Genomic DNA, 27,665 nt, shown 5'->3' with positions numbered 1-27,665 from the left:
GTGACGGACGCAGCCACACCCCGCCCCGACAGAGAAGGATGTGATATCCCCACAGGGCTGCTTCGAGGCTCCCTTGAGCAGTTGTGATGCCCGAAGACTCGGTTCCCCCACCCTCGCACTGTCTGCCCCGTCCAAGGGACACCGTGATACCCCGGAAAGGCTGTGAACTCACTTGTGGGGCCGAACACTTCGGGGCTCTGTGAACACCCCGTGGGTCGCTGTGACCCCCCCGCCCCGTGATGTTGTGATCTCAGTGTTCTCACCTTCCTAAAAGGCATGGTGACCCCCTCCCCCAACAGTTATGAACCGTCTTGTGACGCCAGGACCCATCAGAAATCTGAGAACACCCTAAGGGCCGCTGTGACTCCCCCACCCCCAGGGACTCTGACTCGCCAGAGAGCGCTCTGACTCCCCAAGAGGCACTGTGGCCACTACAGACAGCTGTGGACCCCCATAGGGCTCGGTGACACTGGCTCCCCCGCCCCCCGCCAGGACCCGCAGAGGGCGCTGTGACTCCTCTCCCAGCAAGGACGGCGACCTCTGGAACCCCGTCAGTCCCGCCTGTCACCTCTGCCTGCCCTGTCTGCCGGTTCGGCGTCCGTGTCCCTGTCCTCGCTGCGGCTCTGCCTGTGATTGGCCTTTTTCTTGGCCTGCTGTGTCCCTGTCTCTTGTCTCCGTCCGGCTGTCTCGGCCTCAGGGCTTCTCCGCTCTGGTCCTGCCCCAAGGACCCCCGGTGCCCCTTCTCCGACCGCTCGGAACCGACGTCGTGCCCACGCGAACGCGCGTTCCCAGGCCTACGCGTGACCCGGCGGGGCGGCGGCGACTCCGGCGGGCAGCCTTCCCAGCTCCAGATGCTCCCGGCCGGGCGCTCGGCGGGGCCTCGCATCCCCCTGCCCGCTCAGCTCGCGCCCAATAGGGCCGCGCGCGAGCCCCAGCCCCTCCGCGCCGGGACCTGTCCCGGACCGGCGCAGGCTCCCGCTGCCTCGCGGCGGGGCGTCAGCGCGCATGCCCAGAACCCGCTGCGGCGGAGACCCGCGGGCGCCCGGGGTGGGCAGCGGCAGCGCGTGCTCGGCGGGGGCGGGGCCGCGTGCGCGCGTGCGCAGAAGGGCCCGCGCTCAGACCCGCGGCGAGCTGAGGAGACAGCGGCGCAGCGGGCGGAGGTGGGTGCGCGGCCGGCCTGGCTGGTGGAGGTGGGGGCGTGACCGCCTGGCGCTGGGGCTTCGGGGCTGCGGGGGCTGCGGGGCCGGGTCGCCGGCTGTCACTGCGGCGGGGGCGTGCTGAGGGGGGGCGCGGGGCCGGGCTCGGGGCCTCGGTCCCAGGCGGGGTGCGGGGGCCGCCGCGGCGTGGGTCGGGTGTCGGGGGTCCGCGCGCCCGGGGTCCGAGGCCACCCGCCCGGCACTGCCCGCCGCCCCCGGCGCGGCCCCGCCGACCGAAGCCGACCTCGGCCCCGCCAGACACCCAGCCCGGGGGCAGAGCCGGCGCCCCCAGCAGCCGCTGTCCGCGCGCCCTCCGGCGGCGCAGGGCGAGGCGGCGTCGGAAGGAGCTGTCTCTGTGTCACTCCTTCCTTGGGGCACTTTCCGTCTCTGCGGGGTAGGAAATCCTCTTCTGCACTCGGGATTGCGAGATTCTCTGATACCGTTCTGCCCTCGAAGACCTGCAACCCCCCCCCGCCCCCCGCACCTAGCCCTGCGCTCGCCCCGCGACGACGCGCCTGCCCACCTGCTGCCCAGGTGTCTGCCAGCCTCCGAGCCCGCTGGCTGGCGCCCCCTTGGCCTGGCCGCTGTGCCAGGTGGCAACTGTCCTCCAGGCCGGGCCGGGAGACGGAAGCATTTGCATAGGGCCCCTGGCTGTCCGAACCTCGAGTAGGCGCAGCTGGAGGTCAGGGATGGGCTGCACCTGGTCACCGTCCTTTCTGGGCAGGGGTGCTGGTGGCCTGGCCACAGGTTTTCATTGGTGACCTCAGTATGGAAACAGCTGTGCTGTGGGCCTCCTGGATTACTACTTGCTGGGCTGACATTAAAGGTCAAAGGTTGTCTGAGGACCACTGGGCTGTGCAGAGGCCCAGGCTGACTGTTAGTCAGCTCTATGCCTGGGAGGCACAGGCCTGGTGGCCTTTGTGGCTGTGCGTATGATGCTGGTGTTCTGGTCTTTCCTCAGCTGCTTATTCCTAGGCAGGAGTCTGTCTGCCTTTCCAGGGCCAGTAGAAGCATTCGAAGTTGGTTTTCCATATTTTGCTGTATGTTTGCTTGGAGTCAGCCGGGACTTCTAGGCAATTTCTGCAGACGTAGCTGTTTCCTCCACTTGAGGGTGAGGGCTCCATCTTTATTTTCTATCCCCAGGCATAGTGTAGGCACCTGCGAATGTTTGCTTAATGGTCTTGAAGACAAGTGTGGTGAGAGAAACAAACCCAGCTAAGAAAAGATCAACACCTTGCACAAAGGTTTTACTGTTACCATTCCTAGCAGGTGGTATGACCCCCGCGTGCTTCCTTTTCTTCTGAAGGTTGGTCCTCATTTAATCTTCTCAGCTCTCAGATAAAGCGTTTATGTGAAGGCTTATCACTTATCTAGGGAGTGCTCTGTTTAGAAGCTCGTCTCTCCCTGTGAACAGGGCTGGAGCCATGTCGAATTCATCTTTGTTCGCCCATTGCTGGGCATGGAGTGGGCCAGGAGTTCTCTCTGAATGGTGGTTAAAATGAACCAAAGTGCTAAAACTAGTGCAGTGGTTTTCATCTGGGTTAAGGGTGACCTTCGGGGAATGTAGAAGTAATCTAGTAATCTAGGCAGGCTTTTCATAACAATAATAAAATTCACCCCCTGGATCTGCAAGTTCGCCTGCAGGTGGGCCTCGCTAGTTCTCACTGACCACACCTGCCAGGACTGTCCAGCAGGCCAAGTGACCTTGGGCATGCAGCATTGCTCCTAATTCTCATTATGGTCTGAGCCAACCTCAGAAGACATATTTAAGTGTTTGCTTTTGGTTTAAAATACATAAGGACAATGAATCAGGTTATTAAAAAGCACTTAACATTTACCCTGTTCAATGTTTTACCTGTTTGAGCATACCTTTTCTGTTATGACAACTCTGTACGTGGAATAAAAAAAGCCCTTTTCAACTGGAAGCAGCAATTTCAGTGGCTGTTTCAAGTGTCACTTTCCAAATGAAGATAATATCAAAGAAACAAAACCTCAGGCTTTTTACTAAGGATCAACTTGAATTCATTATTTGATGATTTTCGTTATTCTTTCAACACAAGTTTGTTGAAATCCTATTTCACGTGAGGAGGGCTTGCGCTCTGTGGTCTGTGGCTACAAAGTGGAGTGAGTCTCTGCCCTTAAGGAGCTTCCAGTGCAGCGAGGAGACGGGCCAGCAAACTGTGGCCCTGTGGTAGGCACCCCCGTGGAGGCAGACAGAGCTTGCTATGGGCACAGAGGAGTGGCATCCAGCTGGCCTTTACGAGGGGCTTCTGAGAAGGGCTTGAGCTAAAGTTTGAAGAACGGATAGGAGTGGCAAGACCGTATGAGGCAAAGAGACTTCCAGGCAAAGGGACAGCATGTGTGAAGTAACAAGGGCTTGGCTACCACCCACCCACCAGCTGTTGGGAGAAGGGCAGTGGGGTGAAGAGAGGGAGATGAAGGTAAGGAGCTAGACTGGTGGCAGATTGGGAGAGCCCTTGAGTACTAGGCCCGAGTTTGAATTTTACCCTGAGAGCGGTGGGAAGCCACCAAGAGATCTTCAGTTTGTGAGTGACTGATCGGATTGTGTTCTCCACTGAGCAGTGGTGGCCGGGATGGGTTGGTGAAGGGCTGCACTGAGTCGGAGGTGGTTAAGGGACCACTGCAGCACATATCACAAGACAGAAGGCCAAGCACTGAGGAAGGGTGACGGGATAGAAAGCAGAGCAAGACCATGGGACAAGTAGCTGAAGGGATGGGAAGGGTCCCGGAGAAAGGAGGACTTAGAGAACACTCCAAGACTGGGTGACTGACAGCTGGCAGCGCCATGCCACACAGAGTGTGCCGGAAGGGAGCAGGCTTGGGGGCAGGTGCTGACTTTGAGTTTGCTGAGCTGAGGGTCGGTAAGACTTTGTGGAGGTAGGTGGATGTTTATTGGCTTGGAGCCAGGGAGAGCATTCTGGGCTGGAGAGCATTTTGGGGACTCCTTCCTGTGTGACACTGAAGCCAAGGTGCGGGTTGGGCCTTCCCAGGAGGATGTATAGAGTGAAAAAAAGAAGACCGAGCCCTGGAGGCGCTTAATGTCTTATGTCCGTAAAACTCCAAGGAAGTCAGGTGACAGAAGTCTGATAACCCTGGCCTCTGTGCGGCATGGGGGCAGGATGGTAGGCTTTTTATTTCTGTCACAGAACCCCAGTTTGTTGGTTAGAGTAAACAGCAAAATGTAGGACACTAAAGGTGCAAAACCACGCTATGGATCCCAGGGGCCTTCCTGTCGTGTGTTTATTTGCCTTTTGGGGGAACTTCCAGATTGTCATTCGTCTCAAAGGACCCCATTTCACTCTGGACTGAGGATTGGTCCTCTCAGAGTATTCTCACAATTAGATCTCTGAAAAAAGGCCTTCTCAGACCCAGAGACAGACCCAAGGTTGCAGAATCTTCATGGTCCCTCACTCTCCTTTCTGGACCCCAGTTTCTCTGTGATGCATCAGCATTGGCAGCAGGCAGGACTTTGGGAAGACTGTTGAGGACACAGAGGCCAAGTGTGTGTGCCCACTCCCCAGTCTTCTCCCACACTGAGGGGCCACGAGTCAGAGGGTGAGCAAATGCTGATACTGCAGAAGGAGCCCCTATCTGCCCACAGATGCACATGGCCCCTCAGGGCTGGCCTGGCCTCTGGATAAGTGCACCAGGGGCTCTTAACAGTTATCTTTGTCTCTGATGGAACCTGCTTACTCAGGGGCATGTGAGACAAGATCTCATTCTGTCCTGTGCAGTTATGTCCCCCGCCTGGCCATGGGGCCTTGTCAGTCTCCCCTGGATATTACACAAGGATCTGCTGGCAGGGATCAGGTGTGAGCAGTCATGGTTTCTCCCTCCATCCCACCCAGTGGTGCCCTCCTTTTATGGGCGATTGACAACACACTGAGCATGGCTTGGCCTGTTTCCCATAATCTGAAACTGTGTGTCTGCCTAATTGTTACACAATTTTGAGTGGATACCACACACATTGAGGGTTGTTGTTTGCCAGTGGGCAGTTCTGTTCCCAATAAAAGCCCTTCCGCTGTGCAGTGTTCTAAATGCAGCTCATTACCTGCGCCCCACCAGAAGCTCCCCTCACGTCTCTCCCTTCAGCCTTTCCTTGAGTCCTTTTGTCCTCATTCCCTAATTATCTCCTGTGATTCCTTTTCCAGTCAGGGTCATTCCAGCTTTCATCTCTTGGTAAACCTGTGGGCCTTAGAAGGATCTAGGTGTATATGTTATCCCCTCCTGCCTCTGGTATCTTTCCCTGCCTTCTGAGCTGTCCCCTCCCAACCTCCCAGCACACAGGAGCACTCTCCTTCTTCAGCAGCCCAGTGAAGCCCAGGCCTCTGTCTCAGGCCTTTTGGCTGCTTGGAGCCCATAAGGCTAGACTGTGGAACTGTCTTTTAATCTGAGCCATGAATGACGTTCACCAGCCTGCCTCCTTAAAGAGCTGAAGGGCGCGCCAACCCCTGAGTGGCTGTGTTCTCTGAGGCCCTGTCCCATGCCCACGCTATTTCTGCTGCTTCCTGGGCAAAGGCCTCCTCGTCCTCAGGGCCCAGCTGAGGCAGGCGCTGGCTCAGGGAAACCTTCCTGTCCCCTCTTTCCTCATGGGCTGGGGGCCCAGACACGCTGTACTTTCCTCTCATGCACCTGCACCTGAGTTGGCATGGTCAGTACCCCCGTGTCCCCACAGCCAGAAGCTCACTGAGAGCTGGGGCTGGGCCTTGCATCTGTATTCCAGCACTTGGCACACAGGCATTCAGGAAGTGTCTCAAATGCCTATTAAAATGATTAAACCTACAAGGCTCCCTCCTAGGCCGGCTCTGTCATCAAGTCTAGAAGTGCTGCTGAGAGCCTGCTATGTGCCTGGCCTTCTGAGGCACACCTGTCGCAGGTACCTTGCTTGGAATTCAGACCAGTCAGAATTCTCACGCTGCTGACAGCCAAGTTTTCTTCCTCTTCTTCTCTTTCTGTGCAGCTAGCTGATTTATCCTGTGCCCTGGGGGATGTTTTCCCAGACCTGCTGTTGGGTGCACTCTCTGAGCTCGGAAGATAAAGATCCTGAGTGAGCAGGGCCCCATTCCAACCCCAGCCCCTGCCTGTGTGGAGGCCAGACCAGGCTGGGGGAAAAGTGTTCAGCCCAAGGAAGGGATGCATGGAACTGTTCTGAGTGGCTAACAAAGGCTGGGGCTCTGCCCTGCTCGGGGTGCCATGCCGTAGGCTCAGGCGCCTCTGGTAAGACCTGCATTTGAACTTCCAACTGGGTGGCAGGCAGATGGGCCAGCCAACTGGCCTGTGGTGCTGTGACTAATGTCTTGTTAATGGTTACACCCCTTTGTACCTGGCACGTGCCCTCCATTGTGTGCCACCAGCAAAGTGCCCACTATCAAGTTCCCCGGTAACCGACTGCCTGGTAGTCACTGTGGAATGCCAGTTGTCATTAATATTTGAAAAATCCCTGTGCTCTGCTTCAGGGCTGAGGCAGGGCACCGCCTGCCTCCCGCCATGTGAAGATGCCTGCTGGGACAGTGACATGCCTAGAGCAAGTTGGCAAATGCTCCCTGTTGTTATTATTTAGGATTAAATTTTCCTCTTGGGCCCAAGTGCTTTGGGATTCTTCTGAGTCTCCATCTGTTTCCTCCTTCCTGGCTACACTGGGTACGGCGTGAGACACCTGGACTCAGAAGTCACAGTCTAGTACAAGAGCTGGGCTCCTAAGCAGGTCATCACAATGGCATGCCAAGAGTTAAAGCAGATTTGGACAAGGAGAGGTGGAGTGCAGCGAGGGCGCCCGCAGCCCTGCCCAGGAGGGAGGTCGGAAGGGCCAGCAAAGGAGGGAGCATTTGGGTTTAGGCTTGAAGCAGATTGGACCGGGAGGAGAAAAGAGAGCAGGTGTGCCCTGCCTCTTCTCCTTCCCAACCGTGGACGTCCCCTGTGTGTGTGGCTGCGGCTGGTGGCCAAGGCTCCTGAAGCTGCTGTTAGAGGGCAGGTAGGGCCAGATCCTGAAGGGAGAGTTGGGGGCAGGAAAGGGTTTCTGTGGAGAGTGTGGCAGAGCACGCTGGGACTCAGAGCTGAGCTGCACTGAAGCCCAGGGAGTATGCAGAGCTTGGGAGAGCCGTGGAGGTGTGGGACTTGAGTTCACAAGAAGATCCTAGGCTGAGGAGAGGATGGACTCCTGCAAAAGCAACAGTTAAGAGACAGGAGGAGGGGCAGGAGCAGAAGCAGCCAGAGAGGTGAAGAGACAGACAGACACAGGGGAGGCCCAGGGAGAGGAGAGCTGAGAGGAGTGGTCAGCTGCGTGCTTCAGGGGGATAAGGGCCCAAAGGTTAGAGCTGGCTGCCAGGCAGTGGAGGCGGGAGGGATGGGAGGCGGGTGCAGCCTGCTCTCACCAGGAGCTTGACTAGGAAGGAAAGAAGAAGGGTAGAGAGGCAGAGCTGGGTGGAGCGTTGAGTTCTGTTGGTGGCTGTTTCGAGGTCTGTCTATAACAGCAGAGAGGGAGCATTAAGAATACAGGAGAGGGGCTGGCCCCGTAGCCGAGTGGTTGGGTTCGCGCGCTCCACTGTGGTGGCCCGGTGTTTCGTCGGTTGGGATCCTGGGCGTGGACGTGGTGCCGCTCGTTGGGCCACATTGGGGCGGCATCCCACGTGCCACAGCTGGAGGGACCTGCAGCTGAGATGTGCAACTGTGTGCTGGGGGAGATTGGGGAGATAAGGCAGAAAAAGAAAAAGATTGGCGGCAGTTGTTGGCTCAGGTGACAATCTTTAAAAAAAAAGAATACAGGAGAGGGGCCAGCCCCGTGGCCAAGTGGTTGGGTGCTCGAGCTCCACTTCCTCTACCTGGGGGTTCGCTGGTTCGGATCCTGGGCGCAGACAACACACTGCTCATCGGGCCATGCTGAGGGGGCATCCCACATAGCACATCCAGAAGAACCTACAACTAGAATATACAACTATGTACGTAGGGGCTTAGGGGAGAAGAAGAAGAAAAGAAGATTGGCAACAGATGTTAGCTCAGGTGCCAATCTTTAAAAAATAAAAAGAATACAGGAGAGATGAGGTCCCCAGGAGGTGAGATCTGGGACCAAGGGTGGGGGGTGCAGATCAAAGTCATGGTCAGAGAAGAGAGGAAGCTCCTGCTCGGCACCCCGTTCTTGGGGGAGAGTGGGAGAGTGAGGGCCGAGGGCAGGTGTGAAGCTGTAAGCTAGTGCCGCCAGGAATAGAAGTGGGTGCTGTCAAGGCATGCTGAGAAGGGCTGCCAGGGTGTGAGCAGGGCAACACGATTTTTTCCCTCTGCGGTTGGTGTTCGGGTGTGGGGAAGTGTGCTTTCAGGCTGGCTTCTCCTGCGGGTTTTGCTGGGTGGCCAAGACATGAGCACAGGAGGGGCCAGAGCTGGGGCTTAGTGGGACGGGTCTAGGCTGAGCGGGCAAGGAAGGAAAGCTCTGAAGGTGCAGTAGGTGAGGGAAGATGGCGGGGGGTGGGGGGGTGCACAGGCAGTAAAGAGCTCCAGGAAGGGGTTAGGAAAGAGTGAGGAGAGGTATTTGTGATATGCGTCCTCCAGGTAGAGTGGTCTCAGGATAACCAGGGGTAGATACAGTGGTAGCGATGGAAAGGCTTCTAAAGTCCGGGAGCTTCGAGCCAGGGCTGCCTACTCTACCCTTAAATGCCCTGCAGTGACGGCAGTGAGAGAAGGAGGCTGAGAGCTGAAATGAGAGGAGGCTGGATCCTGATGAGAACTTGGAAGGGGTGCAGGACCTGGGGAGAGCCTGGAGGTGGGGCAGGGTCCTAGGGAGAGCCTGGAGTGGGGTCAGGGTCCTGAGGAGAGCTGGGGGGGGGGGCCGGGTCCTGAGGAGAGCCTGCTGCTGTCTGCCCAGGAAGAGGAAAGTGCATTGAGGGAGAGGATGAGGAGATTGGGGGATTGTTTCCCACAGACAAGTTCCAGAGCGAGAAGACAGGCAGCAGTGGGGGTGAAGTGGGTAAAAAGCTGGGCAGCAAGGTAGGGGAGTGTGGGGCTCAGTGATGGTGGTCATCCCCGTCAGTGACACTGTCACCACTGGTCACGCAAAGAGTTGGGAATCGTCCTACAACTGAGGCCTGGGGTGGGGCAAGGAGTGTCCTCCACCCACGGTTCCAGACAAAGTCCTGAAACTGGGCCTCTGAGGCCTCCAGCAGATTGCTGAGGGGGATTGGGCATTTCCCTGGCCTCTCGCCGGGGCTTGGGGGGGTAGGTGAGAGGACTAGGCCTCTCATGAGGAAATCAAACTTGACTCGGACTTGATGGGAGAAGGTGGTCATCACCTGCCTTGGAATGTGTCCTGCTCAAACACCCAGACCCTTCCTGTTGTCCAAAGTGGATGGCCTCTGAGCTATCTCCCGACCCCCCACCTCCCTCCATCTTGTCTTCCTCACAGCTCCACCTGCCCTACCTGACTGGTCAGCCCAGGCGCCCTTGGAGGCTCTGCCCCCGGCTCTGCCCCCACCCAGATGCCCCACAAGCTGAGCTGCACTCTCAGCCACCCAGGCGCACCCTCCCCTCCCACACGCCGTCCCTGTCCTGCTGCCCTATTCCTTCCTGGCCAATGCCCCGTGTTCCTTGCACTCTGAGCATCTCCTTATCAGGCAGTGAACGTGTCCTGTAATTGCTATCTTTCTCATCCCAACCTTGCACACCCTGAGGGTTGGAGTGGGGCTTTACCTCTGCCTGCCTGTGTCCTGGTGCCAAGTAGGTGTCGAGGGACTTGTCATTCTGCTGCCTCTTGACCTGTCTACAGGCTCCACTTCACTGGGGACTGATGGTGTCTATTTCCTTTTTGTGCTGACAGCCTTTAGCAAGGTTGAGGGGCTACCTAGAGAACCCAAAGGTTCTGAATTGCACTCCAGGGGATACTGTCTGACAGGAGCGTGCATTTGTCTGTGGCATGGATTTCCTCAGGCCCAGAGCGGAGCACCTCACTGTCCTCCTTCCCCCTCGGGTCATCCTACTGCGTGGGCGGGTGTCGAGGCTCCCCCACATCACGTTGGGCTGGAGCCGCAGCCTCCTTCCTCTTCGCTCTTTGTTTCTTGGTCCCGCTCCTGGGGAGCAGACGGAGGATTGCTCAGACTGCAGGGGAAGCGCTGAGACACGACAGCTGACACCAACAGCACAGCACCCTGTCCTGTGGCACAGTGACTAAGGCCCGGCCAGGCTGAGCCCTGGGTCCTCAGACTGTGAGCTGTTCCTGCAGCCAGGGTGGGGGCAGTGGTCAGGCCAGGCCAGTAGGGATGGGTCAGAGTCCTGGTGAGCGACAGCCTCCCTCTGCACAGGGCTGCGTCTTGCCTGATGGGGCCCTAGTTGGCCCTGTGGTGGTGTTTAGGTGTGTGTAGGGGGTGCTGTCTGTGAGGCCGGCTAGGTGACAGGGAAGTCCAGGAGCCAGTGTGGGCTGAGGGCTGGGCATTTGGGCAGGACCTCAGCACAGCAGCCCAGGGTTCTGCCTCCAACCTGAGCTGCCATGGCTTTGACTGAGAGGCTGAAGGTCTATGTCGTAACAGCACTTTAAACTGCCCAGTGGAGTGCCACCTCTGCCCTACCAGAACCCATCCCTGGGCCAGAATTCTCTGTCCATTCCTTGATTCTCTGTCCCCGGTTTTGGGTCACCTTGTCTGTTAGAATCCACCCCCTGGGCGATCTCTTTGGTCCACCCAGTCTTCTCCATCTTCCCTGGCCAGCCCAGCCCTCCTCATGCCTCCTTTTCTGGACTCTGCCCTCCTTCTTCCTCAGCCACCAGGAAGATGTTTCTAAAATGCAGATCTGATCATGTCACTTTCTGCTTGGACTCTCCTCCTGCTCCCTCATGCATGGGGGCAACATCCAATCTCCTAGAGCAGCTGGCATGCAAGGCCATTGGTTCCCTCTTATCCTACCTCTGGCCACAACACCGCCTGCCTGAGGCTCCCCAACCTGTTGTGCCCTCCTTCATGCACTTGTCCCCACCCCGACACAGGGCCAACTCCCCATCTTGATATACTTGGGGTACTGTTGCCCCTTCTGTGGTGCGCATGTGTTGTCACCACCCTACCTGGCTTCTCAAGGCACTTATCTCATGTGCTGTGGTCATTGGCCTTCTCCAGAGCCATCTTTTACTCTCTTATTATCCCTGGTGCCCTGCCCAGGACCTGGCACGGAAAAGTCAGCTCAATAGAACTTTGTCAAGTGAATAAAAGTTTGGAGCAAGAGGAGCTATGATGGTGTGCTGGGCACCTGGGAGAGGTGGCCTGGGGACGCAGCACCCAGTGTTGGCAGGTGATTAAGATGGAATCACCCAGGCTTAATGTGCAGGTCTGTTTTTGTCACATGAAAGTGAGTTTGTTTTCAAATACAGTTGTTTTGAGGAAATCATGTTCCCGTGTCCCCACTTAAGAGATGAGAAATGCAGAGATCTTGTGACTCATCAGACCCCACTCGATGTTTTGGGACAGTAGTGGCATTGAGAAGCCAGCCCTGAACTTGCTGAAGAGGCAGCATGGGCAGAGCTGACTGTCCTGGGTGCCTGTGTCCCTGCAGTGGGAGAGGGGTCGCCATGAGCGCTCTGGAGCCTCACAGACCTGGGTTGGTTCTCCTTGTGCTTGGGACCCCCAGGTACTTTTCTGTATCCCCGTTTCCTCGTCTGTAAAGTGGAGCAAGTCTCCGCGTCGTGGGGTTGTCCTCAGGATTAAAGGAAATAGGACTGTGAAGCTAAATCACCAGGCAGCCAGCCACTGTGCAACTTGTATTCCATGGTCCCTGAGGATGGGGGTGGGAGGTGGTCCTGCTTGAATAGGAGATGCCAGCTGCTTGGTCCTGGGTGTCGCCTGTCCCACTGTCCACAGTGAGGTCTTGTCCTCCCTCCCATATCCGTGTTCTCCTCCCACCCCTTCCTGGTCAGAGATCTGCTTGGAGGGCTACACACCTGATAGAGTGGAGCTGGCGGATTCGGGGGCCTGGGCTCCTCCCCCAGCTGGCTGCTTCCCTCTTCCTGTGGGCACTCCTGGGGGCTTCACCATGGCAGACAGAGTTGTGGTTTATTCGAGCTCCTGTGCGGGGTTCCTGGCCGAAGTGTTGTGTCACAGGAAGTCCCTTTCCCAGAAAAAGCTTCCTTGGCCCGGGCCCATCGGGAGGGGGCCATGACTGCGGGCCTGGAGCTGCTGAAGGGTGCCCCTTGCACATTGGGTCTCAGCAGAGCCTGCAGTGGACTTGCTCTTGGCGGACTCAGGGCAGTGTACTCTGGCCAGAGGGCACAGTGGTCATCAAGACAGAACGGAGAGCTGGACCAAAGTATCACTGACATAGCAAGATAACATTTTGGGGGAAATAGAGGTCACTCATTTCCACTTACATTTTTTTTTTTTTTAAAGAAATATTTGCTTCCCATCAGGTAGCCTGAACTCTCAAAACAGGCACAGTCTTTGTGAGGAAAAAGGATGACATGAGGGTCACTGGAAGGGACTTGAGGGGGTGGGGAAGCTACAGCATGAGCAAGGAAGAGGAAGCAGGTCTGTCAGAGAGGCTGCTGGAGGGACTGTCTCTGAAGAGAGAGCAGGGGACCTGCTTGAGCCTGTGGGAGAACCTTGGAGACGGCCTTCTGTGGCTGCACCTCCCCCATGAGGAGGAGACGTGCTCTGGCCCCTCGGCAGGATGGGGCATTGACCCACTGGAACCGTCACTCCCGAGACATCCCTGAGCCAGTGCCAGGTCAGGAGACCCTGAGGAGCAGTAACAACAAGATGCCCCTGGGACACCTGAGCTGCCCTGGTGTGCCAGGCTGGGCTGAGTGCTTTCTATAAACAGTCTCAGTTAATCCTCACAACAGTTGGCTTTTAAACACATCCGTTGGATCACATCCCTTCCCTTCAAATAAAATCTCAACTCCGTTCTTCCACGCGCAGTCTGGCCTGCAGGCGTCTCCACTGCTCTCCTTTGCGTGGCCTGGCCGTGCTGGACGCTCTTCTGTTCTGGGAGCGCACCAGGCCGGGCCTGCCTCATGGCCTTTGCACTTGCTCTTCTCGTTGTCCGGAGTGACTTTCCTCAGCCTTTTGGCTGCTTCCCTCTCATCGCTTCAGCGCAAATTGGGAGAGGTCTGCCCTGACGACCTTAGCTAAAATAGCTGCCAGCCTCCAGAGTGCTGTGTGGTGTCCCCCGCTGTCCAAAATGATCCTGTCTGCAGTTCTTGTGAGTCTAATAGGATGCTAAGTGGAATTTTTCCTGTTTTCCTGGAATTGCAGGCTAGGCCCAAAGCTGAGGACGAAAGACACAAAGTACTTCCCTATGTTCCGAATTCACGGAGCTGCCAGCAGCTGGAGCTGGCCTCCTCCCACAGCTGATGGGGAGGTACCACCTCTGAGAGCCAGCCCTGTCCCCACCCCCATTCCTCTGCAGTGAACTTGCGGGGCAGGGGGTTGGCTTTTAGGTGAGTGCAGTATTTGTGGTGAGAAATTATTCCCTCTCTCCCCCTCCTGAGGCGAAGGGAAAGTCGTTTTCCAAGGCACCTGCTGACTGGGCCCTGCTGGCCTTCTGCCGTGGCATGTCACCCACACCCCAGTCAGTGAGCCCAGAGTAAGAGCTCAGCCCACAGATGTCGCTTGGGGACTAATGCTGTGTTTTACAGACGGGCATCTGCTGTTCAGGAAGAGACCTGGCTTGTCTGAGGTTGGGGCAAACAAGTGGCAGAGCCGGACTTTGAAGCCAGGCCCGTCTGACTTTGGACTCGATCATTTCCTGCGTCAGCTCCTGTCTCCCTTCTCTACCCCCAGCTGCCCAGTGTGGACAAGAAAGCATGGCCTTCCTCGGGCTTGGCATCTTTGTCAGGAGCTGGGGGACTGTGGGGAACAAGTGAAGCCTTGTTTCCTGCTGGGGGCAGGTGGTGTGGACAGCGATGCCCAACGGCTGAGAGCTGCAGGTGAATCACTGGGAGGGAGTGTCGCTTCAGCTCTGCCGCCTACCTCTGAGCGGGAGGGTCTGCCTGCAGGTTGGCACGTTTTTGATCTGTTTCCTGCCCCCTGACTTCCCCATCCTGACAGCCAGCTTAAACAGTCTAACTTGGTTGTGAATGTGTGTGCACGGAAATGCAAGAAAAAGGTTTTGAAGGATGCGCACTAAAACGTGGACAGTGACTGTTGTCGGCAGAAGAGGGAGTAGGATTGAGGGGATAACTTGAACAGGACTCTACAGTTTTACTCTCTAATTTTGTATTGTTTGGCATTTTTGTGATTATGCGTTCATGTTAAAAAAACCCTAAGAGGGGCCGGCCCCGTGGCTGAGTGGTTAAGTTTGCGCGCTCTGCTTCGGCAGCCCAGGGTTTCTCAGGTTCGGATCCTGGGCACCAACATGCCACGGCTCATTAAGCCATACTGAGGTGGCATCCCACATGCCACAACTAGAAGGACCTACAACTAAAAAATACACAACTATGTACCGGGGGGCTTTGGGAGAAAAAGGAAAAATAAAATCTTAAAAAAAAAAAAAAAAAAAGGAATCTTAAAAAAAACCAAAACCCTAAGAAAACCCCTGAAGCTGGTTTTATCGACACCTCAGGAGGTTTCTGTGAGCCTTGATTGCAGCCCTAGAAACACCTTTCTAGGAGGGGCTTGGGAAGGAGGCCTGTGGGGGGCCAGGGGGCTCCTTCAGGGTCTCCTGCCCGTGTCCTTGTCTTGGAGTCCCTCCGAATCCAGCACGGCCCTGGGTGACTTGCTGCAGAAACAAAGCCGTGGGTCTGCTGCTCCCTGAAGGGCCTTCGGCAGGAACTCTCCAGGTGCAGCAGCCGTTCTTCAAGTCTCCAGTTTAATGTTCAACCCGAATCGGAGGCCGGCTGAGTGAGGCTTGGCACTGTCGTGTCCAGCTCCTTTTCTGTTTATAAACAAGTTTATTGCCCTGAGAAGGAGCTGGTTCTTTTCATGCAGACAGGATGGGCCTGGGGTCCCTCCAGACATTAGTGGGCTCAGAGCCTAGAATGAAGGATTTAAACTCTGTAGGAAGTTGACACGGGGAAAATGGTGGAGTGCAGCCTGGGTGTAGCTGTGGGGACGACGTGAGTGGGCCTATTGGCCTGGCCTTCAGAACCTGGGGGAGGGGGAACCCTCACTGCTTTCCTTCCCAGGACAGAGCAAATGGATCAACTGCCATTAGAGTTTCTTGTCTTCCAAGGAAGAAGGTTCCAGCACTGCAGCCGGCCTGGTCCTATTGTGGGCAAGGCTTTTCCAGTGAGACATGTTAAATGGATGTTCTTACAAAACCTTATTTTAATTGATGTTTTCCACGAGGAAGCCCCTATAAGAACAGTATCAATGGATATATATCCCAAAGAACCGGAAGCAGGGACTTGAACAGACCCTTGTATGCCGTGTTCACAGCAGCATGATGCACACAGTAGCCAAAAAGTGGAAACAACCCAAACGTCCATCGACAGATGAGTGAATAGACAACGTGTGGTCTACCCACACAATGGAATATTATTTAGCCATTAAAAGGAATTAAATTCTAACATTAATAATAAAAAAAAGGAATTAAATTCTAGTAAATGGGGGGGCAGGGATGAATAGGTGGAGCACAGAGGATTTTTAGGGCAGTGGAAATACTCTGTATGATACTGTAATGAGGATACATGTCACTTTACATTTGTCTAAATTCACAGAATGTACAACACCAGGAGTGAACTCTCATTAATCTCTAGATTTTGGGTGATTATGATGTGTCAATGTAGGTAAATCGATTGTAACAAATGTACCACTCTGGTGAGAAATGTTGATAATGGGAGGCTGTGCTTGTGTAGGGGCAGGGGGTATATGGGAAATCTCTGTACCTTCCTCTCAGTTTTTCTGTGGACCTAAAACTGCTCTAAAAAAATAAAGTCTTAAATTAAAAAAAATATTCTGATACATGCTATAAACATCGATGAACCTTTAGGACGTTATGATCAGTGAAATAAGCCAGACAGAAAAGGACGAATATTGTATGGTTCCACTAATATGAGTACTTAGAGCAGTCAAATTGATGGAGACAGAAAGTAGAAGGGTGGGTGCCAGGGCCTGGGGGAGGGGGAGAGGGAGTTTAATGGGGACAAAGTTTCAATTGGGGAAGACAAAAAGGTTCTGCAGAGGGACAGTGGTGATGGCTGCACAATATATGAATGTACTTAATGCCACTGAACTGTGCACTTAAAAACTGTTAAGATGGTAAATTTTGTTATGCGTATTTTACTGAAATAAGAAAAAATACTGTATCAAGGTACTTTCTCAGGACGTCTTCACACACATACAGCTTTTACGCTGTAATTCTTTCCACTCAATGTTCTTAAGGTGTTATTTGCTTTTTATATTTTCAGATGTTCTAGATGCAAGAGAAACTGGAGTGATCTGGTCATTTACCAAAACTCTCTGAAGCAAACCCTTGTGACATCTCCAGACACTTTTCCCACCCCAAGCGGAAAGGTTAGTCTGAGGTATGCGGGCAGACTATTGTGGTTTGTGCCTACGGTAGCCTTTGGCAAAAACAGATGTTAAATTGTGGTATTCTGAATGGTAGACTTCTGCCTCGCTGTCCACATGCAGTGACACTTCAGCTAGAGAGTCTCAAATAGCATATCTTACTCATTTTTTTTTTATGTCTACCTGAATCTCCATAGTTGCCCATAATGGAGAGAGAGCACCAAATCCCCTCAATACTTCTGGCTCGTTTGGACCCAGAAATGTCTAGTTTTGAACCTGTAACACCTTCCATTTATTTCTCAGTCCTCATATCTACTCCCACCAGTGATTCTTCTCTGGAGTGCCTGCCTGAAACTTAGCTGGTATTTCTAGAAAGTTAAGAACTGGCCTCTAGATTCCAGCCCAGGGACAGTGAGGCAACATAGATGTGTGTCTTTCTCAGGATACGCAGCTGGTTAAAGGCCAGCTGAAAGGCAGCGTCTCTTGGCTTACTGGGGTCTTCTTGACCAGCAGCTCCTTTTCAGAAGGCCAGCAGGCAGGCTGCAGGGTGGTATGTGGGGACTTGGTGGGCCACCCAACCCCAAGCAAAGAGTTGTTTTCAGCAGGGTCAGACTCTCAAAGCCCTTCTGGAAACTCATCTCTAGCCTCTTGTTACTCAGAATCCATATTACCTATTCCAGTAATTTCATAAGCCCCATGAAAAGAAGCTATATTCCAGAGTTCATAGTGAATTCTCAAAATACCCACTTATCTTAAATGGAAGGCCTTGTAATACTTTATAGAAAGGTTAAAACAAAACATGTTCTTTAAAATGGGAACCTTCGTACATGTGTATTAAGCATGGTTTTTAATCTTACAGAGTATGGGAGTGCAAACAGGTTAGCAAAGAAGCCTCGAAGAAGGGGCTGGAGGATTTGGCTGCTCTTTGCGCCCTCCTGGCAGCCCAGGGCCTTCCTGCTGGGTGTGCCCTGCACTATGGACTCCCCGGGGTACAACTGCTTTGTGGACAAAGACAAAATGGATGCTGCCATCCAGGACCTGGGGCCCAAGGAGCTGAGCTGCACCGAGCTGCAGGAGCTGAAGCAGCTGGCACGCCAGGGCTACTGGGCCCGCAGCTATGCCCTGAGGGGAAAGGTGTACCAGCGCCTGATCCGGGACATCCCCTGCCGCACGGTGACGCCCGATGCCAGCGTGTACAGCGACATCGTGAGCAAGATTGTGGGCAAGCACAGCAGCAGCAGCCTGCCCTTGCCTGAATTTGTGGACAATACGCAGGTGCCCAGTTACTGCCTGAACACACGAGGCGAGAGCGCTGTGCGTAAGATCCTGCTGTGCATTGCCAACCAGTTCCCTGACATTTCCTTCTGCCCCGCCCTGCCCTCCGTTGTGGCCCTGCTGCTCCACTACAGCATTGATGAGGCCGAGTGCTTCGAGAAGGCCTGCCGCATCTTGGCCTGCAACGACCCCAGCAAGAAGCTGATCGACCAGAGCTTCCTGGCCTTTGAGTCTTCCTGCATGACGTTTGGGGACCTGGTGAACAAGTACTGCCAGGCGGCCCACAAGCTGATGGTGGCTGTGTCAGAGGATGTCCTGCAGGTCTATGCGGACTGGCAGCGCTGGCTGTTCGGGGAGCTGCCCCTCAACTACTTTGCTCGTGTCTTTGATGTCTTCCTGGTGGAAGGTTACAAGGTGTTGTACCGAGTCGCACTGGCAATCCTCAAGTTCTTCCACAAGGTGAGAGCTGGGCAGCCGCTCGAGTCAGACAACGTGAAGCAGGATATTCGCACCTTTGTCAAAGACATCGCCAAGACCGTGTCTCCCGAGAAGCTGCTGGAGAAAGCATTTGCCATCCGTCTCTTCTCTCGGAAGGAGATTCAGCTCCTGCAGATGGCCAATGAGAAAGCTCTGAAGCAGAAGGGTATTACCGTCAAGCAGAAGAGGTGGGCAGGTCCCTTGAGGCTGTGGGTGTCGCTGGCCCCTAGGCAGGTTGTGAGGGGCCCACGTAGGGCGAGGTTTTGGTAGAATGCATTCTGGCGGCTTGGGGCATGAGCTTGTCCTGCCAGCCTCTTGGTCTGTCTGAGCCAGCCAGCCGTGCATGCATGGATAGAAAACCCCAGAAAAGGAGAAAGAGCCTTCATGGCCACAGCCACAGGCTGCCAAGGCAACTGTGGACACAGAGGGTACAGGGTCCTGTCCTCAGGCATGAGGCCCATGGCTGAGGTGGAAGCTGGATACTGTGAGGTCAGAAGGTCCGGCATTTGGCCAGGCTGGCCTCCTTGGGTCATTTCAGAGCAGCCCCTGCTCCACCCCTCCAGCTCTGGGCTCTCTTGCTGGCCATTTTTGTGGCTGCTGGGTGTGTCCCCCCCTTGCCCTGAGCACAGCCCCCTGGGGAGCAGGGAAGGGCCCACAGTGTCCTGACACCATCTTGGGGCGGACACTGTGACTATGCCATAGGTGGGAGGTCTTTTTCCTGGGCCAAAGGCAGGTGTGTCCTGCGCATCAGTATTTGCCACTAACCTCTCCATGTCTGTTTTATTTTTCTTCCTTTTCTCCGTGTCCATTGCTTCCTCCTGTTTTTCAGTGTTTCACTTTCTAAAAGGTAGGTCTGGAAACCACATCTCCACACCTGGCTTCTCTCTGCCTTCCAGCCTTGCTCTCCCAGGGCCTGGCTGCTTGCTCTGGCTCTCAGGGCTGGCTTCAGCAGTGCTGCCTCTGAGCCTGGCCAACATTCAGGCACCATCTCTCTGTCTGTCTGTCTGTCTATCTGCTGAGCTGCCTCAATTGTGCTGTCTGCGGGTGCTTGGCTAGCCCTAAAGCATTGTTTTGCCAGAGCTGACTTGCTCTCTGTCCCCATTCTTAGAGAAAAGGTGCTTTTGTCTCCACCCAGGCTGGGTGCTCTCCCTTCTTTTAAGGGGATGGGGCTCCAGGGATCGGCTCCACCCCGTTCCTTCCTGAATAGGTGACAGGCTCCCTCCAAGCTTAGCTCCCACCAGGGGTTCTGCAGGTCTCCGGGCTAGGGGGCGTGGTCAGGGCTGGGGTGGCTGCCCAGCTCTGACCCACTCCCCACTCTCCCTAGGCAGTTTGTGCACCTGGCTGTCCACGCAGAGAACTTCCACTCGGAGATCGTCAGTGTGAAGGAGATGAGAGACATCTGGTCCTGGGTCCCTGAGCGGTTTGCCCTCTGCCAGCCCCTCCTGCTCTTCTCCTCACTGCAGCACGGGTACAGCCTGACCAGGTAACACCCAGGAGGCCAGGAGAGGCTGGGCCTGCCCTCCCAATGCCCCAAGGCATGGGCTTCAAGGGCCAGACTGTAAGGAGGGGCAGAGCGAGCTGTGGAGTTGCCCAGCTTCAAGTCCTGCCCGCTCTTCTGGGAAGTCGCTGTGGTGGATGGAAATGGGCCTTTGAATATGGGCACCTGGGCGAGGCCCTGCCTCTTTCTGGGGGGCCCTAGAATGAGGAGCCCCTTCTCTGGGCTTCTCTCACTCCCAGGCCACTCAAACTTCAGGGCTCATTGCCGTATATGCCATGGCTCCAGGTCCCTGGGTAGGTGTTGTGAGGACACAGGAGGCAGAATTCCCACCCAGGAGCTTCCAGACCTGTGGGAGAGGACCAGTCGAGGAACAGGCCTTGGTTCACTCCTCCCCCTCCCCCACCTTGTCAGTCCACAAGCCAGGTCCACGTTGGCTCTGTGGGGCTCTGCCTGTGCGGGGCCCTGGCTGGTGTCCAGACTATGCCTCACAAGGCAGCTGTACCAGGGGCAGTGCCCCCCTTGAGTCTTAGACAGCAGGTGTCCTCAGAAGCTCTGGCTTGGGTCACAGGTGACCTGGCAGAGGTGACACAGGCAGAACTGGCCCAGCCCACATGGCAGGCACCGTCTGAGCCCCACAAGCATTATGGCATAGCCAGAGCTGCATTCACCCAGCCCCCACTCTGTGCGATGTGGGAGGCCTTCTGAGGGACGGCCAAGTAGGGCCACCTGGGATGCCAGCCAAGCCCTGGACACCTGGCACCGCCACTGTGGCAGCCTCAGGCCTCCTCATGCGCTTCCCAGTGCCACCCAGCTCCCACGTGTTCGGGCTCCTAAGGACGTTCTGAGCTTTTCTAGAGCAGGGACCTGTTCCTCTGGTTCTAGCTTCCCAGTGGCACCTGGCACATGGCTGGCTCTGCCTGCTGGGGGCCATCTCCTGTGCACCTTCTCCCCTGCGTCATACAGGGAGACAGTCCTGAGGTGCCTGACTGCTTGGCCTGCAGGCTGCCTGGCTGGGTCTCTATCTTGGCTGAGAAGAGTGCTCAGGCTGGGCGATGCCAGGTCCTTGGCCACTGTTCCTGGTCCCCAGGAGAGAAGGACACACAGTTCCCAGGCCCGTCCACCCCCAGACAGCCCAGATTTCTCAGATGCTATGGGTACTGGTCAGCAGAGGCTGGCTAGAGGTGGCAGGGGAGGGCTGCAGGGGTGACAGCTGCCGTCAGGGCTGGCACGTGTGGTCTCTGCCCCCAGGTTCTATTTCCAGTGTGAAGGACATGAGCCCACCCTCCTGCTCATCAAGACCACGCAAAAGGAGGTGAGAAGGGCCCAGAGGGAGCCTGGGGTCCTGGCCTATGCTGAGCTCTGGGGAGTCTGCTCTCCTGCGGCCTCCACCCAGGCTTCCTGTGCTTCGGGGCACAGCGCAAAGCCAGCTCTCCACAGAGAGGTGAATCCAGCGCCCCGTCTGACCTCCCCAAGTACCCAGGGCCTCCCCATTTCCCCGGGGGGTCTAGGCCCCTGCAGAAACAGCCTGGCAGCTTACAGGAGCATTGCAGAAATGGCTAGTGAGCCAGCGCCAGGTGAGTCAGCTGTCCCCACCAGCCTCCGCCCCCTGACAGCTGGTTCTCAGAGCCCTGTCCTCTGTAGTAGCTGTCACCCAGGAAGTACCTGAGACGTCTGGAAAAGTCAGAGCTTGTGTGCCCTCATCCTAGGGGCGTCTGCATGCGGTAGAGGCTCCTTGTTCAGAGGCTCCCAAACCTGCCCCATGGGAGTTTTAGGCTCCTCCACCCATTCCAGACTGCGCCTGTTATAGCAGGTGACTGATTGTCAGACACTTTGAGTAAACCCTGCAGCCACTCAACAGACTGACTCTCTAATGGTGAAATCAAGTGCTCTGCTGACTGATGGGGGGGTTGGGGAATGTTTTTGAGTAGGAGTACCTCCTGGAAGCTTCCATCTGAGGGACGTCTCTGGGGCTGATGTCCTAAATCAAAGTGTGCACATGGGGCTTGTTCCCATGCTCGGGGGCCAAGGAGGGAAATGGAAATATCCTAAACAAAGTGATGGCAGCAAGGCAACCACCCCACCTTGCTGCCAGCCCTGCACCCTCTGAACTCTGACCTCCCCACACCACTCTCCACCTGCTGCCCTTGCCCTCAAGTCGGGGAGTGTGTGACCGTCCCACAGCCCCTCAGCAGGCTCAGAGCAGGGGTGCCCCTGCAGGCAGGCAGGGCACAGCCTCACTCGGGCCTTTCTTCCCAGGTGTGTGGAGCTTACCTGTCAACAGACTGGAGTGAGAGAAATAAGTTTGGAGGCAAACTGGGCTTCTTTGGGACTGGAGAGTGCTTTGTGTTTAGGGTGAGTGTGTCTCCCTGCGGGAGCTCTGCCCTGTCACCCTCCCCGCCATGTGACCCTGTTTACTCTCCCGTTTCCTTCTGGTTTATGATCATTAGACCACCAGCTCCATGTGAGCAGGCTGGCCCTGTCTGCTGTGTGTGGTGCCATCTTGCCACCCCTGGCATGGGGCCTGGCACACACAGGGCTCTGGTGAAGATTTGCGGGGGAAAGTGGGCAGGAGGGGCACTGCAGGGCACCATATGCCAGCTCCTTACACAGACCTTCTGCCCTCAGCTACAGCCCGAGGTCCAGCGCTACGAGTGGGTGGTCATCAAACACCCAGAGCTGACCAAGCCAGTGTCCTTGGAGACCACCACCGCCGCATCCCCACACTGCCACTCCATGTCTTCAGACCCCGCTGACCGCCTCTCACCGTTCCTGGCTGCTCGGCACTTCAACCTACCATCCAAAACCGAGTCCATGTTCATGGCCGGGGGCAATGACTGCCTCATCGTAGGTGGGCACCTCCCCTCCACCTCAGGCCAGGCTTCTGCCTGCCCTTGGTCACTCAGCCTGGGAGGAGGGTGCAGGGTCACAGGCAGCTGAAGTCCCTGGGCCAGTCCTTGCTGACCCAGTTGGCAGGCGCCTCCCCTGAGGGACAGGCAGACCCCCCTGATGGCACAGGAAGAGAGTGGGATTGTTAGGGGGTGGAGTAGGCATGAGGGGCAGGAGTGGGGACAGGAGGGTGCATGCTGGGGAAACGGGCTGGGGAGTGGGGTCTTACCTGGAGCTTGGACCCTGCCAGGGGCCTTTGAAGGGTCCAAGGTCAGCCCTGTGGTTTTAGAAAGGCCTCTGGCAGGGCTGGGGCAGGCACAGCTCCGAGACTTGCCCCATTCCAAGTGGAGATGCTCAGGTGCCAGAAGAGAGTGCCTCGGGGGGCAGTGCTCACAGAGGGGCAGCCACTGACTGAGCATCCCACAGGCGGAGGGGGTGGCCAGGCGCTCTACATCGACGGGGACCTGAACCGGGGCCGCACGGGCCACTGTGACACTTTCAACAACCAGCCCCTCTGCTCTGAGAACTTCCTCATCGCTGCCGTGGAGGCCTGGGCCTTCCAAGACCCTGACACCCAGTAACAGGGCTGCGCCCATGGTGATCCAGCTGCCACTGTCAGGTGGGGCGGGGTGGGGAGGGGCGGGGCGGTCACCAGGCCTTGTCTTCAGGGAGGAGGCAGTGAATGAAGACCCCCCACGTGCGGGATGCTGCTGGGGCTCTGGTGCTGGGCTGGGTAGGGTGCTAGGACCTTAGCTGGCCAGGCCTATTCCTCCTCACCCTGCTGGAACCTGCTCAGACTTGGTACTGCCTGGCTCTCCTCTGTGGAGGCATCCTGTGCCCAAGACCTGGGAGGGGTTGTATCATGCACCCCCTGAGCCTTAGTCCCTTGGTGCCAGCAGAAGGGACTAGAAAGGCAGAAGGAACCTGCTCCGAGTGTGGGTCCATGGCCCCCCCTGCTGGTGCCTCTTAGCATGGCTCCTGAGCAGCGTCCTGCAGCCGGCTGCCAGGCCTGTTGCTGGCGGCTCCCCAGCCATGTGTTGGTCCCGAGAAGAGACAGATACTCTGGGAACTGTTCCTTGGCAGGTGGGTCTACCTGGGGCTTCTGACCCAGTTCTCTCCTCCCTGCTCTGGCCTCCTGGGGCCACCTCTTGGACAGTAATGTCAAGGTGCAAGAGCAGAGGACAGGATTTGTGCTCAACTCTGGGCCCCTCCTGAGGGAGGATCAAGGCCTGGAGGAGACATGTGTGTTCATGTGTTTCTGCAGCGCCTGAAGCTTCTGCTGGACCTCGTTGTGTGCTCACACCTGAAGAGGCTGCCCAGGGCAGCCCTGGGAGGGACCCTCTGCGACCAACCCCAAACCAGCCAGCTCCATTTTCAGGAGCCTGCCCAGAGAAGCCTGGACCCATGGAGCCTTCTTCAGCCCTCCTCCTTGCCAGCCTGGGGCCTCCTTAGCTCCCCTGCAGTCTCCCAAGCTGCCCCATTTCACCTGCGTGTCACTGCAGTCACCTGGCCCCTGAGTTTCTGTCCAGACTCCTCAGCATGGCGTGCTCGTTGCATCCAGCCCTGCTCACCTCCCCTGTTGGGCCCCACACACCCAGGTGCCAGGCTGCACCCTCCCCAGCTCCCTGCCCAGGTGGTACCTTCACCACGCACCCCTCTGCATGGCATGTGTCCTCCCTCTGCGTCCCTCTCACAGCACCGTGATTGGCCATATAGCATGGATTTCTTGTGCCACTACCTCTCCCCTTCCTCCCTGCCTTGCCTGGCCTGTGAACACTGCAGGGAGTGGCCTTCCTGCCCTGTGACCTCCCTCAGCTGGTCCTGAGGGCCTGGCCGCCCCGGAGGGAAGAAGGGAAAAGCAGACAGACACCCTAGCAGTCATGCTGGGGCCACGGTGTCCCCAACCCAATTGGCACGTGGCTCCTGCCAGCCCCCTCGTGTCCCCACACACTCACCCCTGCCCATCTGCACACTTTGCTTGCTCCTCCCATGGGGCATTCGTCCTCCCCTGCCCACCTACTCAGACCTCCTCTGAGCCAGGCCACGGTGCTACAGAAGGAAGGACCAGGAACCTTGTGTGGCTTTGGGCAAGCCAATGAACCTGTCTCGAACTCAGTTTCCCCAACTGTAAAATGGAGCCAGTCATCCCGTTCTGCTGTTCCCACCCCTATGGGACTATCAAGAGACTCTGAGGGGGACAGAGTGAGTCCCTACCGAGGGGAGAGGTGCTGGGAGGCAGTGTTCGGCTCACCACCCCCAGGCCACTGCAGCCCTCGTTGCTCCCCCTTCCTCTCTGCCTCCACAGACCTCGCCTGTACTTTGGTGTTCATTAAACACAGTCTCATTCCATGAACTCCAAGGGTCCAAGTCAGTCTCTTCAACCAGAGGGACCTCCAAGGGCTCCCCTGAGTCATGCCACCAAATGGGGTGCAGGAGGCTGCACCCCCGCGATGCCTGTCAATGCTTTGTCACTGGATCTTTGAAGGCCTTTTAAAAACAGTGTTTTAGAAGTAGCTGAAGGTATATTCGAGCACCATTTGTATGGCTCCCTCTGCAAACTTCGTGAACTGGGAGATTATTTTTCTGGTGAGTAAGTCTGGAGGATTCTCTGTGGCTGCCCCAAGAGTCGTGCCAGGCCTTTGCCAAGATCCAGCCCAGGGACGGCAGTTGCTACTCAGTCACAATTTATATATCATGAGATCCTGTGTGTGCATGCAAAAGATTCAGTTTATTTGAATTTCATATCTCCTTCCTTTTATCCTAAACCAAAAGGTATGTGTGATTATTCTTTTATTTCTCATTATTGTCCTTATCTCATATTGTGTTCCAAAACAGAACATAATTTATTTTGTTAATGTTCTCTACTATTTCTTCATGATTATTTATTATTAGCTTTTGACGTTAAAAATTAGCCAAAGTTTTATGAATTGCATAGTGAATTATCATTTGTTTTTCTAGAAATATGTAAAGGTTTATTTTAAAAACAAAAAATTGGACATAGTTGAAATCAGTTCATTAAATTAAATGATTCGTTAAAGTGGACTGTATGCCTTTAGGGCTTCAGAAAATCAGTTTTTCAATAATAATTTGTAATCTAAGAGTAAGTCATTTGTATTTTATGAATTTTTCAGAGTTTTAATTATTGAATTAAACTTAGTATTTCAATTTTTCCTATTTTTTGTAAGCTGCATGCTTATGTTTTAAATTTTTCTGGGCAATTTGTTTTAGAAAATTCTGAAGATTTCAGAAGGTCTTCAAATTTCTCTTATCCATTTTCTGAAGCCGTAAAGCCTTTATAGTCTCCTCAAGTGTTTTATATTTAATAGGTTCAGTTTTTGTAACTTTTTACTTTGAAATAACTTCAGATTCACGGAGGAGCCACGGGATGGTGTGGCGTTCCCATACGCCCTCCCCAGCTCCCCGGTATTAACGTTGTGTATCGAAACAGAGAGATTAACGTTGATATAATGCTGTTAACTTAAATTACAGTCTTTATTCAGATTCAGTTTTTCTACAGTCTTTTTTTCTGTTTCAGGAATGGATTTAATTTTCTTTTAAAGATTGGCACCTGAGCTACATCTGTTGCCGACCTTCCTCTTGTTTCTTCTTCTTCTTCTCAAAGCCCCCCAGCACGTGGTTGTAGATTCTAGTTGTAGGTCCCTCTGGCTCTGCCGTGTGGGACACCACCTCAGCATGGCCCAGTGAGCAGGGCCATGTCCATGCCCAGATCCCAACTGGCCCTGGGCCGCTGAAGCAGAGTGTGCGAAGTTAACCACTTGGCCATGGGGCTGGCCCCCCTAGATTTAATTTTTAAGGATATTAACTTACCCACATTTTTATTAAATCCAGAATGTCATAAAATTCACAAGACTAACACTGGTCAAAAAAAAAAAATTGCCACTAATTAGGCAGTACAGCAACTGTCTCAAACATGTATTCGTATATCTTGATTGTTCTTGTCCTCTGCCTAAATGTCAAGTTTGCATGGAGAAGTTACCAAGTGAAGCAGGACTAGCGAGCACAGCTCACAGGTGCTTCACCCTGCAACATCTAAGTAAGGCAGAAAAGTGTGTGGATTTTTAAAAATAATCTGTGGTTTAAAAAAAAAATTATGATCTTTGTTATGTTGATGTCAGATTGTGCTGGAGAAGTTAGGTACAGCATCGGGAATTAGTTGCTAAAGATGAAATGCCTCACACCCTTGCAAGCATGCTAATTTTACCACCCCCTGTGTGGAATTTGTCACCACTGCGCTTGGGACCAAGGAAGCAAATTAGTGGACACACTGTCATGCAGACACTGACCTGTGACATGACATAGAGACACACCAACTAACAAAAACCTTCCCGTTTGGATTGCTGAATCCACAGGTGAGTTACCTGGCTGCTCAGTTAGCCCCACCAGTCAGCAGCCGTTTTATCGGCGAGAAGCACCCCTGGTCGGAGGGAGCCTGCAGGTCTGATGTGGTCCTGTGGTGCCTTCAATGACATGGTGAAGCTTATGTAATCCAAGCCGTCCTGGCCCCTGTTTCTATCTTCATGGGAAGACACAGGAGCAGACCTCTGTTCTCTTTCATACTGAAGTGCATTGACTGGCGAAAGACACGTTTTGTCAAAAGCTTATGAGCTAAAGATTGAAGAGGAAAAGTTGCATGAATAATTTTACATTTCCATTCTTGTATAGGATGGTTATTGGCTGAAAAATGGATTACTGGACTGATGCTTTGGAGCATCTGAATGAATGTAAAAACAAAATTTCGAGGACCGTATGAAAACATGCTAATGTGTAGTGAGTGAATGTGTGGCTTTGTAGCAAAATCTAACTTTGGAAAAGTGAAAATAAGTGGTTTATGTTTGTTCAGTGTTAAGTGCTTAAATAAAATTAACGAGAACTAATGGA

At 54.9% G+C, this 27,665-nt stretch overlaps 1 protein-coding gene across 20 annotated transcripts; it reads left to right on the top strand.

Moving 5' to 3' along the window:
• Nucleotides 1–1,011: 1,011 nt before the first annotated feature.
• TBC1D24 (TBC1 domain family member 24) lies at nt 1,012–27,665 on the top strand. Of its 20 annotated transcripts, none has more exons than XR_011524932.1 (11): nt 1,012–1,160; nt 16,528–16,633; nt 17,490–18,570; nt 19,212–19,229; nt 19,707–19,865; nt 21,129–21,192; nt 22,137–22,232; nt 22,506–22,728; nt 23,193–23,385; nt 24,031–25,352; nt 26,302–27,665. XR_011524932.1 is itself a non-coding variant. In XM_070568669.1 (10 exons), exons 3-9 carry the CDS (start codon nt 17,606–17,608, stop codon nt 23,345–23,347), a joined length of 1,680 nt encoding a protein of 559 aa, XP_070424770.1. In that variant the 5' UTR covers nt 1,012–1,160; nt 16,528–16,633; nt 17,490–17,605; the 3' UTR covers nt 23,348–23,385; nt 24,031–27,665. The 20 variants fall into 20 exon arrangements, 11 of the variants coding, with proteins under 11 accessions (XP_070424770.1, XP_070424764.1, XP_070424773.1 ...); XR_011524931.1 differs by having other exon boundaries at nt 24,031–25,538; XR_011524929.1 differs by having other exon boundaries at nt 21,129–21,321.

Source organism: Equus przewalskii, chromosome 12 (genome assembly GCF_037783145.1).
Source record: "Equus przewalskii isolate Varuska chromosome 12, EquPr2, whole genome shotgun sequence".
Classification (NCBI taxonomy): domain Eukaryota; kingdom Metazoa; phylum Chordata; class Mammalia; order Perissodactyla; family Equidae; genus Equus; species Equus przewalskii.
The sequence above is the reverse complement of the archived record's forward strand: the minus strand, read 5'-3'. Positions and strand labels throughout refer to the sequence as shown.

Coding starts and splice junctions, on each gene's coding strand:
- TBC1D24 (XM_070568663.1), top strand. CDS start 17,606: ATGGACTCCCCGGGGTACAACTGCTTTGTGGACAAAGACAAAATGGAT. Junction 21,322..22,136: donor AGCCAGCTCTCCACAGAGAG/GTGAATCCAGCG, acceptor CTTTCTTCCCAG/GTGTGTGGAGCTTACCTGTC. Junction 22,233..22,505: donor GAGAGTGCTTTGTGTTTAGG/GTGAGTGTGTCT, acceptor TTCTGCCCTCAG/CTACAGCCCGAGGTCCAGCG.